Consider the following 17,426-nt stretch of genomic DNA (forward strand, 5'->3'; position numbering starts at 1 on the left):
AGATACCTTCAATTAAGGCAACAGATTTTTTTTTCCAATGGTGAAAAACATATTGGACAAAAGTGAAAAACTTAAGACAATTTGGGAATCAGGATTTGGTTTTAAAAATGAATGTAGTGTATGGTTTTAACATGACGCATGTGCACCTGTTGGGGGAAAATAGTTTTTGGCAGACCTGTCTTATTAAATTGTGAAGTGGAGGTGTGGCTACTAATACATTCCTGTTCCTTGATTAATAAAGTATTTAGCCATCTGTTCATCCTTCCATCAGCCCACCCATCCATTTGTGCACGTGTGGCTATCAAAGGAGCTTTGCTGATGTGATGTAAATGTTACACGTTTGTGGAAGTGTCACTGTTGTGTCAGGATCACCATAAGTTGTAAATGGCCTAGACAGCCATGCATTGAACTTCGCGTAGAAAACAAACAGTATGGCGAAGTCAAACCAGCCATTAAAACCTATATAATCCACACCGCGCATTTGAAAGAATGGATTTGTATTTAACCTCGAATGAACATCGTTGAATGCTATAATTTTAAAGGTCCAACACTACCCAAAGGTTCCCTTGCAGTGCAGTGATCCTTGCGCTTCTCCTCTCCGCTCATTAGTCTTTGCAACATGCATGATTAGCACTGACCAAGGGCTATTGGGCAGTGAGAAAAATAAATGAGCCAAGACCTACACAGATGGGATTCAATTTTCCTGTCCTGAAGAGACAACTTAACACAATCACTTCTCACTGTGATGTGTCACACAACCGGGTTATGCAATTTTTATGAATTGTGTGCTGGAGCATGTTGTAGCGGTAATGATAAAAGATCATGAACGTGATCAACCACCCCCAGAGAGACTTCATAATTTTTAGGAAAAAAAAAGGGAGGGATTTGGAAATCACAGCAGGCATATATAAAAATGAGGCGGACTTACCTTGGAGCGGCTTTTGAAGGTCCTGAAGGCACCAGCTTTGAAGATGACCCTGTTCCTCTTACAGAGAATGAAGACCACCATGCCGATGACCACCATCAGCAAGAACAGCGGTGTGAGGATAGCCATGATCCACAAGTTGCTCGCCGGCATCTTCACCACAGCTGCAAACAAATTAGAAGCCACGCCATCGTTAGCATTTGAAACTGGACGAAGCACCACCAATCTCTTTTTCAAGAGGTGATGAAGAAGAGCTCGGACGCCTCGCATTATGCTTGTTTATCAAAGCGCAAAGTGAACTATCTGTGGCTACTCATCGACCGTTGGCTCTATGAAATAACCCAATACCATTTCTGCGTTTGGACACAGCCAAGGGGTTCTGAGTTTGAATCTCGGCTCAGATATGACAAGTTTGCCGTGTTTTCTTAGAATGGCTCCAGGTATGTTTCACAATCCAAATTCATGCACATCGGATTAATTGGAAAATGTAAATGGCCCAAAGCTTTGTGCGCCTCTAGCCCAGTGTCATAATTTAGGTGTGTAAATAAGTCTTTCTATGTTCTTGAAATGAGTATTAGTAGTTCATTTAAAACAGTGCAAGAAAAGTAAAGCTGGTCATACTTGGGCAAAGTTATGTGCTGTAAGTATGTGTTATGCAGGACATCAAAATGGCCGAATACAGATGCTTTTCAGGACTGTGTGAAGCGAGTGTGAATGAGGTCCATGACATTCCTCCAGAAGAGAAGGGCAGATTGTTGGGAAGGCTCCAGTTGGTTAATTATGGATTCTCGGGAAGTGAGTGGAAGAAAATAGGTGCGAGGGAACATGAAGTGCTCTTCAGATGCTTCAATATGAACAACATTCAGCAGCCACGAACAACACAATTTCCCCTAAACACAAACCAAAAGCATTTCGATTTGAATAACTGCCGAGATTGACTCTGTTAAAATGCAAATGAGCCAAACAAGACAGTTAGCTGGTAAATTTTCCAGATGAGAAGTGCCTCAAAAGTGGATACTAACAAACACTTTCGAACGAACGTTCGTTCCAAAAAATAATAATACAGTAATAACAATACATACAGTACACGTTGCGCACTGCATTACTCTTGTTTATAATGAGAAAGAGGTCCAGTATTTTAACAGCAAAAAATAAAAAATCCATTCATTAGTCTACTTTAATTGAATAATGACACAGTTGAAGTCGGTATTGTTAGCTTTTCACATCACCTTAAAAATGTTTATTACAAAATATTTTGCCGTTACTCCCACTTTGAAGGATAGTTAGTATGTTGTTGGTTTTAGCTGCTATGCGTATGTCTTCCATGAAATGGTTTTATTGCACTAACCTAGAAAATCTAAAAAAAAAGAAGTCGTTCTGTATACTCTAAATCAGGGGTGGCCAACCCGCGGCTCGCGAGCTGCATGCAGCTCTTTGGCTGGTTCAATGCGGCTCCAGTGGCGGTGCCATTCAAACCAAGGCGCTAAATACACAGAACATACTATGTCAACCTTTCATCAATCCCGTTACTTGATTGACATAGAGGGCAACCAATCAGATGACTGCATCACCGCTCATGCGCAAACAATGGCGCTAAGCGCTAAGCTAGCCTCTGATTTCAGGCAGCGGGTCCCAAGACGACCGCAAGGGGTGGGAGGAGGAAATGGCTGGGAAATAAAGATTATTTTTGTTTGTGTCTTTAGCTTTCGTTCATGAAAGGTGTTTATAAATGAAATGTATTATTATTATTATTATTATTATTATTTTCAGCCCGTTCGGACTGTTGTTCTTCGTGGCATGCGTGCATACGTACGCGAGTGCACGGTTGGGCACCCGCGTGCGTGCGAGCGCGTGTGGGTGTGGATGTATGCTTGCACATTCGCGATCGAGTCGATCGTGGGAAGTTGGTTGCTTCAATAGTCAATCTTTGGGCAAAAAAGTGTGTGTGTGTGTGTGTGTGTGTGTGTGTGTGTGTGTGCGCAAGCGCGCACGAGGAAGGGTATGATTCGGCTCTTTGCAGTAACACAGTAAAAGAAATTGGCTCATAGTCTCTGACTGGTTGGCCACCCCTGCTCTAAATGGTGAAACAACATCGTCACCCCAAACAAAAACAAAAAGATCTCCCTGTGCCTTATCATCTGACTAAAACATTGTGTTTTATCATGCTTCCCAGAATCTCCAGTAGTACAGTCAATATTTGTTCTGCTATCAGGCTCATTTGCTTTCAAAACAGTTTTCAGATTCAATTAGGGGTGTGTGCTTCAGCTGAACCCTCTTTACATTGAAGACACAATGTGGTTTGTCCTTGATCTTCTCTGAGTTATGCTTATCAAAGCCAAGACTAAAGGACGAATGATGCACTGAGCTCCCCTCCCCCACCACCCCCCCATCTGTTTGTGTTCATATCATATTTATGTACAGTATGCTCCAAACACAGCATCTCTCTGCTGTGTTTTCGACTACGCATCCCGTAAACCGTCACTCCTGTCAGGTTTAAGTCATTAGTCATTTGATGTGCATGTGCATTTGGGCAGAACTTAATGGATTTCTGCAAAACAAATCTATTCACACCAAGCTGTAAGCCGTGATGCACTTGTTTGGGAAGTTGGTTCATCTGGCGTAATGAGGGTGTTTTCTTTGACCTGTGCCAGCGCATTTGTTGGCCGAGTCGACTAAAGCTGCTGGGGCCACGTTTAAGCAGGGCCAGCCCAGACTATAAGCAGACTAAGCAGCTGCTTAGGGTCCCCTGGCAAATGAAGGGCCCCAGGCAGCACGTGGCAGTGTGGCCGCTCGGGCCAGTTTGGATCGCCGTCTCAAACTGTTACCATCCTGTTGACTTGCTAATTAGTCTAAACACAAAAATGGCCATCACTTTAAGTTTTACAGTATTTTATATATATAAATTTAAAAATATATATATACCGTGTATATATATATATATATATACACGGTATATATATATATATATATATGTATATATATACTGCATTTATATATACACGGTATATACAGTATATATATATATATATATACACACACACACACACACACATGCATTTTATTTTTTTATTGGTTTTTATTTTCAACTGGTTACTTTATTCACCTTTTTGTTGTATTGGTGCAGTGGTTCTTAACCTTGTTAGAGTGACCAAACCCAACCATTTCATATGTATGTTCACCGAACCCTTCAAGAGTGAAAAATAAAAATTAATAAAATGACATGGGCTAAGTATATATTTTTAAAAATTGTATGACGTACTATCATGACAGTCACACGGTGACGACTGACCCAACTAAATTTACCACAACACTGATTGGACAAGCAATGTAATGTGATCATCTGTCGCTAGTGATGGCCAAGCGGCCGTGTCATAACTAGTTGACATGTTGAGTCGCGTGTGTCTTAACCTCCATGGCAGAGGCTCCGTCGAACCCCTGAGACCGATTCACCAAACCCCGAGGGTTCGATCGGACCCAGGTTAAGAACCAGTGTACTGGTTATTATGACTACACAATACAGTGTGACACTGAAATACATATAGTATATTACTTAGTTTTTCTTGTTTGACTTTCAAGCAAATTATTATTTGTGAGTTTTGATGGTTGATTACAAACGTAAAATTAAAAAAATAATAATAATAAAGAAATGTAAATCATAACTCGACTATCTTGTGCAGTGCAGCAAAATCTGACGAAGATGTGAAATCTGTGTGAAAGAACAGTGTATTGTGACTAAATAGTGCACCAAATAGATGGGCCCCTTGGCATTATTTTGCTGAGGGCCCGCAAATTACATGAGCTGCCTTTAAGTATTGGCACAGGGAGTGGAACATGATTTTGTTGAATTTGTGCAGGCAGATAGATGATGTACTTTGCTGCGGACATTTGATGTGGATGTCTTTGTATTTCATTTATAATTCTGACAATTGCATGCGCCAAATCCTCTGACTCATTGCAGACATCTATTCATTGATTATTATCCATCCATGCATTTATTTTCTGATCCGCTTATCCTCACGACGGTCGTGGGGCATGTTGGAGCCTATCCAAGCTGTCTTTGTGAAATAGGCAGGTTACACCCTGAATTGGTTGCCAGCCAATCGCGGGGCACACAGACCCCAACAAACATCTGCGCTCACAGGCACACTTAGGGGCAATTTAGAGTGTTCCATTAACCTGCCATGCATGTTTTTGGAAGGTGGGAGGAAACCGGAGTACCCGGAGAAAACCCACACAGGCACAGGGAGAACTTACAAACTCTACACAGGAAGGCCAGAACCGAAATCGAAACCTGCACTTCTGCACTGTGATGTTGATGTGTCTATGTGTGCCCTACGATTGGCTGGCAACCAGTTCACGGTGTACCCCGTCTGCTGCCCAAAGCCAGCTGGGAGAAGCTCCAGCACACCCGCAGCCCTAGTGAGGATAAGTGGATCAGAAAATGGATGGATGGATGGACGGATGACTTAACTGGGTTGGAATACATTTTTCAAGTAACCCTGCTAAACCCGTGCACAAGAATGACTGAAATCAGAGCTTACGTTCAGCCTGCACTTGCACAAAGTAACCCAGAGTCAGCGCCATGGTCTGGGAGTCCAGACTGCTTAGCGTCTTGGCCGCTGTGGTTCCAGTGATGGGCGCGCCATTCATTTGTGCGTAATACGTCATCTCCGCCGGGTTCTTTGGACCAGGCAGCCGACGCATGCTTACCATCTGAGAAAGGACAGCAAAGGCAAAATCAGATTGAAAGGCATTATTTGGTGTCGACATTGTATATTCAGTCCAAATTGATAAAATCCACATCTTTACTTTAATTACAATGAGCAAACCATTCTTCAGAATGGCTTTTCTTTCTTACCATACTTGGATTTGCCACAAGATAAAAATACTTTGAAGAAGACTAAACTCATTTTCATCACTGGAAGATGCCATTTATTTCCGTTAGAATACAGTATGGCCTGTATGTACACAACTGGATTCGAGCAAGGCTGGCAATTCCATTTTTGTCATAAAAGGAAGGGCCCTGTATCATTTGCTGGATGCCCATTTGCTGTAAGCATTTCCCCCTCCTTTATCTCCGGAGCTATAAAATCTGTCATCTGTGACTTCCCATAAAAGCTTGAGACAGTGTCAAGTATAACACCCAGGAGAAGACAGTTCTTATCTTAATTTGCACAATGTGGAGCGAGCTGACAAAAAAGTAATTTACACCTTTGAGGACCTTCATTAAGCTTTGAATGAGTAGGGTCGTTCTGGCTGGCTGCTGGTTCACAATGTGGCTGTGAAACCCTTGAAGCTGAATAGAGTATCTATCTATCTATGTTGTGAAAGTGCTATATAAATCAGGATGTATTGTATTGTATTGTATCTATCTAGTATTCTACAAAAATCTTTTTTCTCTAAAAGTTTGGGACCGCCTAGGAGATTTTAACCAGTAAGAGTCTCTAATTCCGAATCAGAATCATCTTTATTGGCCAAGTATGTAGAACACTCAAGGAATTTGTCTCCGGTAGGACAGGTTACACTAGTACCATCAATAACAAGCAACTACGATAAACAAGGACATGACAAATAAGTATGGAAAGACATTCCGTATAGTAAGGGTACCTTTGTGCGGTCGTACCACCCAATGACAGCTGTGAGACAATGTGCAGTGTCAAGCAGAGCTACAGTGATCAGTGGTAGAATACAATACTACAACAGTCGGTGCAGATAATCATGGCACCATTTCATTCCATTTAAATGATCATCTATTAATGTAAGTCTTACAAATGTAAATGATAAATGTGGTGTAAATATTGCAGTTAACTTAGTCCTACCCATCTTTGCAATGAAAATATAGGCAGTGCCAACCCCCCCCCCCCCCCAAATATACAATAAAATCCTTACACCCACCTGTACAGTGTAGCCTCCCACGGTTGTCGCACGCTTGGATCGCAATGTTTGAGATCCCTGCCGACCGGCCACATGGAAGAGCTCAGCCAGCCGCTGCTCCATTAGGCTAGCAAAGCTCTGGTAGTTTGCTTCCAGAGAAGACCTGTCCACATCCTGGATCACTGAGTGCAGAAGCACAAGGTTACAGTGTGCGTTTAGTGGATATAGGCCACTCAAGAGGCTCAGATGGGAGAGAAAGGTGCCCAGATAAGTGATGAAAATGATATTATAAACCAAGTGACGAGCACAGAAGAAAGGTAACGGTTAGGAGGAGAAATGAAAATGCATATATGGACACAGAATATTTCTGTCGCAGCTGAATTGATCAAAATATCCTCATCTATTTCACACACACACACACACACGCACACACACACGCACACACACACACTCACACAAAGGAACAAGCAGGCATCAGTGGATAACCCCCAATTTACTGGGGATGCCTCAATCTTGCTCCTGAATGCCTCTTTCTACAACAGCCAACAAGAGTTTGGTCTGTGTACAGACAGAAACACACTTTGGCATCATTCACACTGGGCCCTGATGTGATGTGAAGCGATTGGTCCCTCTGCCCAACCTCTGAATTAAACATCAATAGACTTTTCCGCAAAAAAAACCCCAGCACCTAAAGACACGCTGCACACTGTAAAGTATGAGCCAGCACGCAAGAAAGCCCTTGGGTGAATTGGGTAGGGTGGTTAGTACAAATCACTTTTTTTACTCTGTCCCATTTGGTTATGCTGAGTAGGTTTGCATTGGTTTATTTATTTATTTATTTCCACATTGCGTGTTAAGATGGCATGAACTCGAGAGGTTGTGCTCGGCCCACGCTCAAGCGAGCTGACATCTCACATGTAGCATCTACCGAGGCTGACTCCACCTTCAGCACTCAAAGCCTTAGACAGGAACTAGCTTTTGGAGCAACCTGAGGATTGAATTGTGTATGCTCTGGGTTGGAAAAAAATATATGGACTCAATTGAGAAATATTGCATCATTATCCCTCACGATATATTATTGTTACATTAGCAAAAATCAACATTATTCCATTTTTGAAAATTGACCATTTCTGCACATGTGAAATGATAACTGGACATGAACAGAACAGTATGGGAGTTGGGGCAATTACTGAAAAAATGTTCAGGAACAAACCCACAGATGAAAAAAATATATATAAAACAAAACAAAGGGTGATGATGGTGGATGGAGTAGCGCTAATTGCAGGCACATTGAGGGGTGTTGAATTTGTTCTTTATTGTCTGCAGGGATCACCTCTGTACACACGTTCTCAATAGCCGACAGCTGTTATAAGTAATGTTTTTTTTTCCCCCCAGATTTGAATGTTCATGACAATATATTATGCTGGACTCTCCTAATTCAAGCAGGCAGAAGAATTTTCACAGGAATGGACATGTTAGCTTTATGTGAGTTAGAAAAGAATCTGACACAAGTGAACCCAACTTTCCAACACACAAAGTCAATATAATAAAAGAGGGAGGGAGTAAAACAGAGATGAAAGGTGCGTCGGTGACATATATGGCTGTTTTACAGCCCAGTTTACCTGTTATAACCCAATAGATCCTGGTTGCGGTGGACGTGTTGAGATTGTGGTATTCAAGAGCTGAAGTGAAAGAAAAAGCAGATCATTAAAGAGGGTTTGGGGTCATCATCAAATAACACTTGAAATTGTATAGCGTGGAATTCAGGCCAGAGACTTAAACTACATTCATTGGCAATCTTCGTATCTTTATCTGAATATTCCAGGAGGTTTTAAAACCGGGCTGACCAAGTGCAGGTTTTAATCAGCTAAAGTAATTTCAAGCCGATTGTGATTTGAAAACCAAATATATAAATTCAGAATATTCGCCTGTTCCTTTTACTTTTGTGTTGCTGCAGTTTCCCAATACGCATTTGAATTCGAACAAAGTTCACACTCAGGAAAATTTGTCTCCTCTGATCAATTGCAGACACCCTCATCACAAATGAAAAGTAACGTTATGCCTAACGATGCCGCCTTCTCGTTGAAGAGGAGAGAATCCGAAGATTATTGACCTTATTTTTGTTGTGCGTATTCTGTTGTGTAACTTGCAATATTTTCTATTAAAATATATTTCTTCAAAAAATATTTCTGTATTAAAATGTGCTGTTTTGTTTTTGTCTGACACCCTGAACAGTCAGCCAGTCTTATGCCGGCCGGGCACACCATGAACAAACATCATTGACATTCACGCCTGAGGAAAATTTTGACTTCACCTTACCTAACATGCATACTTTTGGAATGTGGGAGGACATAGTGGCAGAAAAGTCATGCATGCACAGGGAGAACATGTAAGACTTTACAAACAATGCATGGTTAATTTGGAGTGAAGTTAGATACTGGACAGTCAAGCAATGTTTGCCTCGAAACGTGTCTTTCTTTGTCTCAGCTTTCACACAATACACCGTATATGGCCAAAAGATTCAAGTTTACATGAAATTGACTCGACTCTTTTTCAGAATCTACTGAAGCTTTGTGAATCCGGCAGTATGTATGTGGCCTGTTGTAACAGATCAGCAAAAACAAAAATGGGCACATAGTAGGTAATCCCCAAATTAATACACAAAATACATGTTACCCAAAAGCGTGTAAATACTTTATAAATGAAAACGCGAATTGGCTACTACGGGGCTTCCACTGGGAATTACAAAGCATTCAGAGTCATTATCCGGATTTTGTGAAAATTAAGGCTTTAAAAGACATTAAAATGCATGAAACATGATACCCAGAGGCATTAAAAAAAGTGAATGCAATTGATGGAGTAATATTGGTGAAGAGCAACTTTGTGTCAGACGAGGCTGGCGCACAGCATATCAGCCGCCTCACAGAATGCAGAAGCCTCTCTGTGATGTGACTCAGGTTCCATCCTTCACGTTTAAATAAATAAGTGAAGGAGTTCAGACAGTGGACGGATGGATGTAAATCAATAAATAAATAAATATCAAGTCTGGATGCCACGCTCATGGACTTCTAACTGGCCAGGTGGATCCCGAGGCATCTCGCTGTCGAGTGCACTGGATGAGGAAGTGGGCGGCGCTGACGCGCTTGCTCACTACCTCTCTAGCTGAGGGAGTGTGGTTTTATTTCTTTTTTTGGGTGGGGGCGTGGGGACGGCTATTTCAGCTCACCTATTGAGGAAAAAAAAATAAGACAAGGCATCCATAAGCCAGCAACGTTTGAAACACTGTTACATGAAGCCCATGTTCATGTGTGCAAATCTAAATGTTGACTTAATTTAGGAAATGTTTCATTTGCAGAGTCTGGATCTGAGGACGTCTCTGTCTCAAATATATATCCCTGTTGTATATCAAGGACAGCAACAGCTCATTAGCAACTGGTGGTTTCAAAGGAAAGGCCAGTCAACGGCATGACTTGACCTCCATCCGAACATGGCGCCTTGCATCACAATTAACAAGGGGGAATGCGAGACTGGGAACAAAGACGAGAAAACCAGATACTTATCAAACTTAACAATATTGCTCCGTTTCCTCATCAAAACCACAAAGATCTGTCAATGGTGCTTCTCTATATTTTTTTTGTAGGTGAAATAAATCTCATCATTTTACAAAGACTTTTATTGTCTTGGTTTCCCTGGACAAGACAGCATTTCCAGTTATTTCAATGGGAATCATTACGTTGATTCGCAAATGACATGATTTATAAATGGAGCCATGAAATGGATGAAATTTGAGAACTGAAGATGACCTGTCATGTACAGCTCTCTTTCATTGAAAACTGAGCCTCATCTTTCTTTCTTTGCAGAATGAACACATTTGCAAATCTATAAAGGTGTACAGCTGAACAGTCCTCACCACTAAGTCCTGGTTGCTCTGTACCATACGGCTAAATCAACAATAAGAGAGGAGTACTAATAAAAGAGGAAGACCAAAACGTTCAACGGAAAGTTAGTTATGTCTCGTCAATATGTGAAGTGACTCATCCCACAAATAAAAAAAGTAATACTCCCTCATGTTTATCACTAAAATACATGCCTTTCTAATGTTCTTAGTCTTGTTCACTGTAGCAGGTATTTTTAACTGATTTAATTATGGAAGTAGCGGGTCAAACATAAACTAGGTCATGAAATCGTTCACTGCCCTGCAGTGGAGTCAGTGCCTCTCAGCAGGCAGTGTTGTAGAAGGCACCCTCCATATGCAGCAAAAGGCTGTCTGAGCCCAGCAGCACACCGACAAAAAGAATTAGTAGAACAACAACTGTTATGTAATAATTATATTGTTTGCATAATTACAGCAAACTTGCCTGGGTCCAGTTCTTTGCTCCAAAACATGTCGAAGTGGCCCCATCTCTGTCAACAACAACTATATTTTACTAGGTTGGTTAAAAAAAAAAAAAACACCAACCATAGACCACACTGTCCCGTATTTTCACTCAAAAACTGTCAGTGCACTGCCAATAGTTAAATATTCCTTGGGTGGCATTGTGTCATTCCTCTGTCTGGTGACGCATTCAAGATTAAACTCGGTGCAGAGCACCCCCCCCCCCACTCCAAAAAAAAGAGGACTTTACGTTTTTTTGCCTCCAACTGGGATGCTCAATAATACACGAAACAAGTCATGAGCCTAAACTCCGTGAGACCCTGTTTGACATAATTCTTTTATTCAATTAATGGAAAGGTGGAAGATTGAGGCAATCGCATCTGCCTCACAGTCTGAGATTCCGGGTTTGAATTTTTACTCCATGCACAGCACTTTGTATGCAGCAATGGTTGTTTTAAATCGCAATATAAATAATGTTGAGTTTAGTGAAGTTGAATCTGTGGGCCTTATTTTCGTAGACAGTACGCTTAGTGTAAAAATGGGTGTAACTTCATTTTTGTGTTGGTGCAAACCTAGTTTACGGTGTTTGGGACATGATTGCGCCTCTCTGGGCATTCCAGCGGACAAAGATACCACTCCCCCATTACATTTGACAATTTGATAACAGAAAGAAGAAGAGCACACCTTCATTTTCGTGCCGGGGCAAGTCTAGTCACAAGGCAAGTCACCCGGCTGAGAGTCGTGGGTATAAGGCGGTCTCCAATCACCCATGTCACATACGCGGCCGACCCCATCATCCACAAGGGGAGATCTTGCAGTTTACTTGCATAAACGTGTGAATGTCATGCATGGACCACAGCGAGTCTCTTTCTGCTTCCACAATGTCAACCATGGGTGCGCTTTGACTGCCCTGATTTTAATCGACTGGCCAAGAGTTGGCTACGTTCCATCCCACAACTCCATCCAATTCTACCTATGAAAAGTCCAAAAGAATAAAAAACCCGAGTGAAACAGCACTTGTGATGGGCACAAAAATAGGGCCCTGCCTGTGCAATTGACTCACAACCAAACCAGGATGTACCCCACCTCTTGCACAAAGTTGGATAGTTAAAGGCACGCCTGAGACCTTGAAAAGGATCATCCAATGTTTCCTCACCTCTATTGATCCAAGGAACCCATTTTGAAAAACACACGGCACTCAGCCAAACAAAAAAGTCAGAAAAAGTATGAAAATACAGTAGATAGAATAATGATCTCATTTTCATTTACTCACAAATTTGAATTACGAGTATGTTCATTGAAAATAAAGCAAATATATTGTACTCGCAGATAGCCATGTCTTATTCTTTTGTAACAATGGCAATGCATGAATATTGAGCTTAATGCCTTGTGCCATCTACCAAAAGAGGTTGTGATTGTTTTGCCTTTGGGTATACATCGCCGGCACAGTTAAATGTTCCCCAAAATGCTTTCTGTGAATTTCTGTGAACCAACACATGTGTCAATTGTCCTGCAGTGCAGAGAAGATGCTAATAGTTCCATCAAGTGAATGAGTACTGAGCACTTCAATACAAGAAACTATGAATTATTTAGTGTTACTGCCTAGAGTTATCTAATTAATGAGCAATATGTCCTCGAGCAGGGGTTTCAATGAATGTGGCTGGGGGGGCCGTTCAAGATAGCCAAAAATGATGAGATTCTCCTTTTGCAAGACTGTGTGTGACCGCTCATTATATTTCTCAGAATCACATCTCCGCCGTGTGACATTTTCTCACCAGCAAAATGCAGTGAAGGAAAAACAAATTAGGAAATAGTTTTAAAGGGCATTTTAGTTTGGGTAATTAAATAAATTTTAAGTAGCTGATGATAACACAATTCAATATTTCCAGCACTACAATTTGCACCATCACAATAACAGTTAGGGTCTTTAAAGAAATATAAATGTTGCTGGAAGAGGGAAATGTTGGAAGAGGGGATTTAGTATGAAATTGTTGAAAACTCAATACAAGGGTGCAGTGAGATACCAGTGACTACAGGTTTTTCGAGATGCAAGCCATTGTTTGGCCGATTTTCTTTGACTGGCGAGCAAAAACTTTTGATATTTGAGTGCCGTATGCTGGGAGTGAACTCAACTCAACTCAAATCACAACAAGTCGCAATTTGGCAGATAGTTAACAATTCTGCAAAAAGGAGCTCTGTGCTGTTTATTAGCACTTACAAACTTTTATGTCAAAGTAAACATAAAACAAAAAGAAAGACACATGGTGCATTTAGTACAACCACATAGCTTTGCCTTATCAAGGGTGTCAAAGTCACTTTGTCACAAGCCACATCGTAGTGAGGTTTTTCTTCGGAGGGCTGCTATAACTGTAAAATCAAATAAATGTATGATCTCCTACATACACATAACAAATGGATTAATATCTACTTTTGAAATCAGATGCCAGTAAAAACCGTATGTTCAAATACTATTACATTTATTATAAAAGATGATAAGAAGATGATTGTTAACAGAAAATCCATTTTTTAAAGTGAAGATAATTTGCAATTTGTGTATGATAGCGGCGGCCCGGTAGTCCAGTAGTTAGCACGTCGGCTTCACAGTGCAGAGGTACCGGGTTCGTTTCCAGCTCCGGCCTCCCTGTGTGGAGTTTGCATGTTCTCCCCGGGCCTGCGTGGGTTTTCTCCGGGTGCTCCGGTTTCCTCCCACATTCCAAAAACATGCATGGCAGGCTGATTGGATGCTCTAAATTGTCCCAAGGTGTGAGTGTGGGCGTGGATGGTTGTTCGTCTCTGTGTGCCCTGCGATTGGCTGGCAACTGATTCAGGGTGTCCCCCGCCTACTGCCCGGAGACGGCTGGGATAGGCTCCAGCACCCCCCGCGACCCTAGTGAGGATCAAGCGGTTCGGAAAATGGATGGATGGATGGATGTATGATAGCAAAAAACATGAAGTCGATGCAATAATTTGCCTTTGTGGGCCACATGAAGTGATGTGGTAGCAGAGCTGGCCCTTGGGGCCTGGAGTTTGATGCCTGTGTCTTACATATTTAATTTAGCTTAATGGTAACACGCAAGGCAAAAAGACTTTAGTTACCGTAGTTAATGATAGCATCGGTGTCGCAGTGTTTTAAGTGTTGGCTACTCGAATCCATCAGTGCAGCTACACATGTAGGCAGACAATATAATAACATTCATAGGCATGACTTCTTTACTCTCTCTGAAAAATACGAATATAACTGCATTGCACACTAAATCCGTTTGTCTGTATTGTACTGCATCGGGTGACCAAGGCTTGCACACCAGAAGGAACAGCACGAGGTCTATTGTATGAAAGCAAAACAGATGGCAAGAACTGTTTGACGAAATATTTTCATATGATTTAACAACATCATTATTGTATGTTTTTATGAAGTAAAATATTGTCGAGCGCTAATTTACTTATTCAAAAACCCTGTAAAAAATTTTGTTTCGTTTTGCTGGGAGGCTTGGAAAGGATTATTGGCATTTCAAATGGGCTTTGAGCATTCACTTGTGCACTTTTTCACCGACAAAACACTCAAAGGGTTTTATGCTGACTCCTTATTCACCAACTGATGACACAGCATGAGGAACAATTGGGGGTTCAGTACCTTGCTCAAGGACTTTTGAGCCAAGTGTTAGGGATCGAATCCACAACCTCTGGGTTGGAGACGACCATTTTACCACAGAGCCATGACATTGTTACTGTATGCTTTTATTGAGCATGTTTTTGTAGAGTCGTCTTCCACTTATAAAACGTATCGGGATGATCTTATTTCATGCAACCACTTGACGAAATGACTGAATAAATTCATTCAAATTTTTTTCAGTGTTACTAACTTAACTATTTAAATTTTCAGATGAATCACTTGAAATAATTGGTTTGCTTCACCTTGAGAAACGACTTTTTATAAAGTTAAAAACTTCAGGTTGCACTAAATGAATTATTTACATCAGCCAAAGCTAAACCATTTGGTATGCCTAATTCCTGGGGATGTAACGATAACATGATACTGTGATATAAAATCATCATATACACAATAATAAAAGCAGCACAACTCCATCAAAAAACATTTTTGCTTGACCCAAACACAGCAATTTGAACTACATAGTACATTGTTCCGATGTGCCAAACGACAGTAACCGCTGACATCAGCTTGCTCACAATGCTTAATTTCTGTTTGCCATGTTTAACATGTTTAACTAACTAAGGGCATTCACGCAAAAGGAAAAAACTAAATTTGCGTTATCGATCATCCTCAGTCTAATGTCCATTCAGACCATAATATGCTGCTTATACTTGCTTGAATAGCAACCATCAATGCAGAATAATGATTCAATGTTACTGTATAAACAATGCAGAGGTTATGGATGTCGAAACTGCTGGGTGACTTCAATGCTGGTGACCAATCATAACACGTTGCACAGAAGATACATTTATATCACACACCGATCACATTTTTCCGAGGAACAAAATTATAAAATATATGTCAGAGAAGAACCAGCAATAGTAGAGCATTGTGTGTTTACGTACGCTCGGCGATGACCAGAGGTGGGTAGAACAGAAAGTAGCCCACTAATTCAGCAGTGAGCTGGTTGAGGAGGCCGCTCGAGATGGTTCCGTTGAGTTCGGTGTCCTGGTTCTTGACCACATACACCAGCGAGACCGATGGAGAATCCGGTTCCTGCGCCACACTTTGGATCTGAAGATTACCAGCCAAATAAAATGGGGTCGTTTTAAACGGCTGTTTACTAAGACATGACCTGCCGCAAGTGTACATGATTGAAATTTTCCATTTCTTTATTTAACCGCGCACACATTAACGGGTCGCAATGGGTCACTTTATAATTTAAAGAGTGAAACTGAAACACTGTACAAAATGTCTATGTTGCCTATAAAGATTGCATAGCGGAGCTCCAGACACAGTATGACACTCTGAATGAACATTCCCCCCTCGATCATAAGAGGACCTGTGTGGTATTCGGGAAATAACAGGTCTGAATCATCACAGTAAAGTGAGTTGTAGTAGAAATCCCATCAGGCTGCGCCATGCCTGTAAATATTTCAGAAGATGAATAATAAATGCTTCCTATATCTGCAACTGCTTGGCTGTGCATCTCCTGGACTTTATATCCATGTCGACCAGAGGGAAAATGATAGTGGAGAGAGAGGAGGAGAAGCAGAAAACATGAAAGAGCAAAGAACTTGGACTGGTTTAACAAAACGAATGAGCTGATGAGCTTTGTTTGAAATCATCACATCCAGTAATTAAGACAGACACACACACACACACACACACACACACACTCTCATAATGATTAGAGGGAGAGAGGAACTGTGGCTAGCATCTACAAAACTGTCCCAAACGATTGTTCACCACATCACACATTTGGTTTTCACTTATTGTCTGTGTCATAATAGACAATATAAAGCATTGCACTACCTCCACGGTGAGCTTGCTGTAGGTCTCGAGCACTTTGTCCTGAGCCTCGTCAAAGGCGCTCTCCAGTCTCTGTTCGAGCATCTGGACAAAACTGCAAGAGTAGATGTTGTCTGTGGGGCCAACAAATCTCAACACTGGGGAAAGGAGACAAGAAAGTGTTCAGTATGCTGTAACTAAAATGGTGCAAATTGGGGTGGACTTTCACATGTTATCGAATTACACTCTGTGTCTTCTCAGTGCGACTGTGTGTATACGTGTGTGCATGCGCACGAGCGTATAAAGTGTGCGGGAACCGTAAGCCTTGAAATTAAAGCAGGAGAAAGACATCAAAGATCCAAGTTAAGTTTTTAATACTGTGGTGTTAATGAAAGTGGATTAGACTACAGAGGTGTGTGTTTAACAATACAATTTGTTTAAACTTCATAAGCAAGGTTTGGTCATTGCACTACTAAAGTATCTGCCCATTCCAAGTAGATAAAACGTAATTAAATTAAAGCCAGTAGTTCATTCACACCTCAACTATGTCTAGATGCAAATCCAATGCGGTTGAGTAAATATCCCCAAAAAAACCTAACAACTTGTCAAAACACCTGTCTGTGAATCATCATTGCAGTACAGGTATACAGTACTCTGTCATTGTAATGGCTAGTCAAATCTCTGAAAAGTAAATCTGTCATCAGTCAATTTTTTTGAATCCGCTTGCTCTCACTCAAATCACCGATGGTGTCGTGGTACACTCGCCTGACTTGTGTGCGGGCAGCGTGGGATGGGTTCCCACACAGTGAACG

At 41.3% G+C, this 17,426-nt stretch overlaps 1 protein-coding gene across 3 annotated transcripts in view; it reads right to left on the reverse strand.

The window, feature by feature from the left end:
* kiaa1549la (KIAA1549-like a) overlaps positions 1 to 17,426 on the reverse strand; it is a 96,608-nt gene that overhangs the window by 33,311 nt on the left and 45,871 nt on the right. For all 3 annotated transcript variants that reach the window (XM_086109574.1, XM_086109573.1, XM_086109571.1), the window contains exons 6-11: positions 16,639 to 16,772; positions 15,729 to 15,897; positions 8,422 to 8,481; positions 6,821 to 6,981; positions 5,467 to 5,638; positions 929 to 1,089 (exon numbers count right to left, since the gene is read on the reverse strand). In XM_086109574.1, the coding sequence (XP_085965700.1) occupies positions 929 to 1,089; positions 5,467 to 5,638; positions 6,821 to 6,981; positions 8,422 to 8,481; positions 15,729 to 15,897; positions 16,639 to 16,772 (857 nt within the window). The remainder of the gene's footprint in view (positions 1 to 928; positions 1,090 to 5,466; positions 5,639 to 6,820; positions 6,982 to 8,421; positions 8,482 to 15,728; positions 15,898 to 16,638; positions 16,773 to 17,426) is intronic.

This window comes from Hippocampus guttulatus, chromosome 4 (assembly GCF_054856545.1).
Source record: "Hippocampus guttulatus isolate MCC_2025c chromosome 4, RoL_Hgut_1.0, whole genome shotgun sequence".
Classification (NCBI taxonomy): domain Eukaryota; kingdom Metazoa; phylum Chordata; class Actinopteri; order Syngnathiformes; family Syngnathidae; genus Hippocampus; species Hippocampus guttulatus.